The 3,091-nt window shown below is 44.2% G+C and overlaps 1 protein-coding gene across 1 annotated transcript; it reads left to right on the top strand.

Annotated features, from left to right (window-relative positions):
• Nucleotides 1–2,195: 2,195 nt before the first annotated feature.
• Nucleotides 2,196–2,684, top strand: LOC110913714 (extensin-like). The gene has a single exon (XM_022158537.1). It carries the CDS (start codon nt 2,196–2,198, stop codon nt 2,682–2,684), a length of 489 nt encoding a protein of 162 aa, XP_022014229.1.
• The last annotated feature ends 407 nt before the right edge of the window (nt 2,685–3,091 follow it).

Here is a 3,091-nt window from a genome sequence, read left to right as displayed (position 1 = left end):
TTGAAACTTGAATGCTAAAAAATGTGGGAAAGTGGCATCTTGTCCCACATAGGAGGAGAGATGAAACTTAAAGGGGTATTTAAGTGGGAACTCTCCATCCTTATTGTTTCATGGAAGCACTCACTAAGTGTACTCGCGAAGGGTGCGGAGCACCCTAACTCGCACTTGCACAGGCGCGCGCGCGCGTGGCGTGGGCGATGAGGCGCAATGTGGCGCTTTGATGGCGCACTTTGCACGCTTGAGAGCCGCCTTTGTATTTTTGACCGCGTGCGCGTGGTGGAGCACAAGGGTTGCACGAACCAAGTGGTTGGTGATGTGGCATGCAGGCGCATGACGTGGCGCACGAGTACACATGGCATAGTGGCGCGCATAGAGCATGGGCACTGAGGTGACGTGCGCGGCGCACCAGAGTGAGCCAATACGACGCGACTGCGTGGCGTGCTCGTATAGGCTCACAGGTGACGTGGCGCACGCGCGCAGGTGCGCATGGAATTGAGCCAGTATGGCGCATGAGCGCATGGCAGTGAGCCCAAATGGCGCACGCGCGTAGGTGATTTTTCACTCGTATAGGCTCACAGGTGACGTGCCCCGGCCCCAGCTGATTTTTCACTCGTAGGTGTAATTTAAGAGTCCGACCCCGCTGATTTGGATTTTAGAGTCCGGCCCCAATGATCTTTCATTCAAGCTCTGCCACTGGTCATGTTAGTCGTGTTGTGTCGAAACACCCGTTTAAGACCGCATGGCATATTTTGTTAGGGACTTAAGTCATCAATCTATTTTAAATAGTAGGATTTACTTAACATGTTATGAGACGTGGACTGTGTGTTTGTTCAAGACAGTTTCTAATTTTCCTGCACTAATAAACCCAAGGGTTCACGAGATTAAGCTGGGTCCAAGGGGTTAAGCCCACATTGGGGAGTTTTGGATTTTCGATCACACGAGTATCGTCCACACTGAGCGAAAAATCTATTATCACAAGTAGTAACTACTAACTAGTAACTGGGTGGCCAACATTAAATGTGTTTTAGTAATAATTGTCATTAGCAGTTTTAACTAACGTTATGTTTGTACCCCAACTGTAAATCAAAACACAAAAACACACCTCGATCTTGTTTTCTTTGAATTATTCGATTTAGATTTTAAAAGTAAATCAAAATACTTTAATCTAAGAGTTAGCCATACATACTTCAAAGTCATCCAAGGCCTTTCAAAACTACAAACCTACGTCACATATCAACAATGTCATGCGCGTGAACACACACTCTCCTCCTTCGAGCTTCGATGACGAAAGCTCACAATCGTCACCCTCTTCTGGGTAATGGTTTCATCTAATTTAATAATAACTAGTAATTAGACGCGATGCGGCGCGGGTACGTTACAAACATCAAATGGATTAGTCCAAGCATTTTGTGATGCATTAATCATATAAATTTTCGAAGTTGAGGAGGTATAAAAATAGAGTAATAATAAGAGTAAAAACGTAAAGTTTAAAACTTGACGGGGTGGTGGTAGTAAAAATAGAGTAATAGTACAAGGAGTAAATACGCAAAGTTGAAAACTTGAGGGGGTAGTGGCGTTAAAAATGGAATAATAGTGCAAGGACGTAAAAAGCAAAGTTTAAAAGTCAAGGGGGTGTTTTTGGAATTCAAACATGAGGGTTAAAAAGACAAACTTCAAAGGTTGAGGGGGTAAAATAAAGTAATACTGCACGGATTAAAGATGCAAATTTAGAAAGTTGTAAAATGAAGCAATAGTCTAGGGGTTAAAATTATAATTTTTAAAATTTAAAGGATGTAAATATAAATTAATATGGCAAGGATTAAAATTTTAGAACGGAGGGAGTTAGGCTGTTAAGATCTAAAAATATGACAGTGGTTTGGGCTTAATCGTGGGCCCAAACTAAAAACCCAAACCTGACCCAGAATACCTAAATTGGCATCACGTGCCACCACTGCCACTTCACCACCACTGCCACTTCACCACCACTTTTCAGTATCCAAACCACCACGCTATAAAAACTTATACATTATGCATAACAACCTGTACAATACTCTAAACTCATCAAATTCAGCTCTGGAAGAATTTTAAACAAACTATCAACCATGACTGATAACAAACTGAAATCCGCCATTGTTACTTCTTCCAAGCTTCTGCAAATTTCTTAGAGAGAGAGAGAGAGAGAGTGAGAGGGAATAATGTGTTACATCGGTAAAGCAACGAAGATCTTCATCTTCATCGTTGCGGTTATTGTCGTCACCGGCCTTGTTGTCGGACTCGGCATACTTGGCCGGAATGTTAACCCTAAGTCTCGTAACTGCTCCGGCGAAGACTGCTCATTTTCCGATTACTCTCCTCCGTCACCGTTACAGTTTCCGTTTCCCTCCGTACCTGAGCCTAATGCATATAACCCACCTGATTCAACTGTCGGTTCCGCCACCTCTCCACCACCACCGGAAACCTCTCCACCACTTAATAACCAATCGCCGTCACCTCCGTCGCTTGATTTTCAATCGCCGCCACCTCCGTCGGTTAATAAGCAATCGCCGCCACCTCCGTCGGTTAATAAGCAATCGCCGCCGCCTCCGTCACATGTTCCGGGTTCTGTAACTACTCCTCCGGCGACAGTTACCGCTGCTCCGCCGCAAGCGGTTAAGGTGTCTCCAGGTCCGACGAATTCTTCCTAATCTTCACCGTTACAGATTCCGTTCTCCTCCGTACCTGATCCTAACGCACCTAATCCACCGGAAACCTCTCTTCGGCCACCGCACCTCCGTCAGTTAATAATCATTCCCTGCCACCTTCGTCTGTTAAAAATCAATCCCCGCCTCTTTCTCATGTTCCGGTTACTGTAGTTATTTCTCGGCGGCAGTTACGGCGGCTCCGTCGCAGGAGGTTACGGTGGCTCCAGGTCCGATGAATTCTTCTTAGTTTACTCCGTTTTCACGTGCATTATTTATTAATTTTGAATTTTGATGATGGAGGTTTAAGGATTTGACTTTGAAATGTTAAGATTCGTTGTTTGAATATTGTTGATATGAAAGGATGCATTACTTAGGAATCATCACCTTTTTTTTTTTTTTTTTTCTGACGG

The sequence above is a fragment of the Helianthus annuus genome, chromosome 15, assembly GCF_002127325.2.
Source record: "Helianthus annuus cultivar XRQ/B chromosome 15, HanXRQr2.0-SUNRISE, whole genome shotgun sequence".
In the NCBI taxonomy this organism is placed as follows: domain Eukaryota; kingdom Viridiplantae; phylum Streptophyta; class Magnoliopsida; order Asterales; family Asteraceae; genus Helianthus; species Helianthus annuus.
Note: the sequence above shows the minus strand (reverse complement) of the source record. Positions and strands in the feature narration are given on the sequence as shown.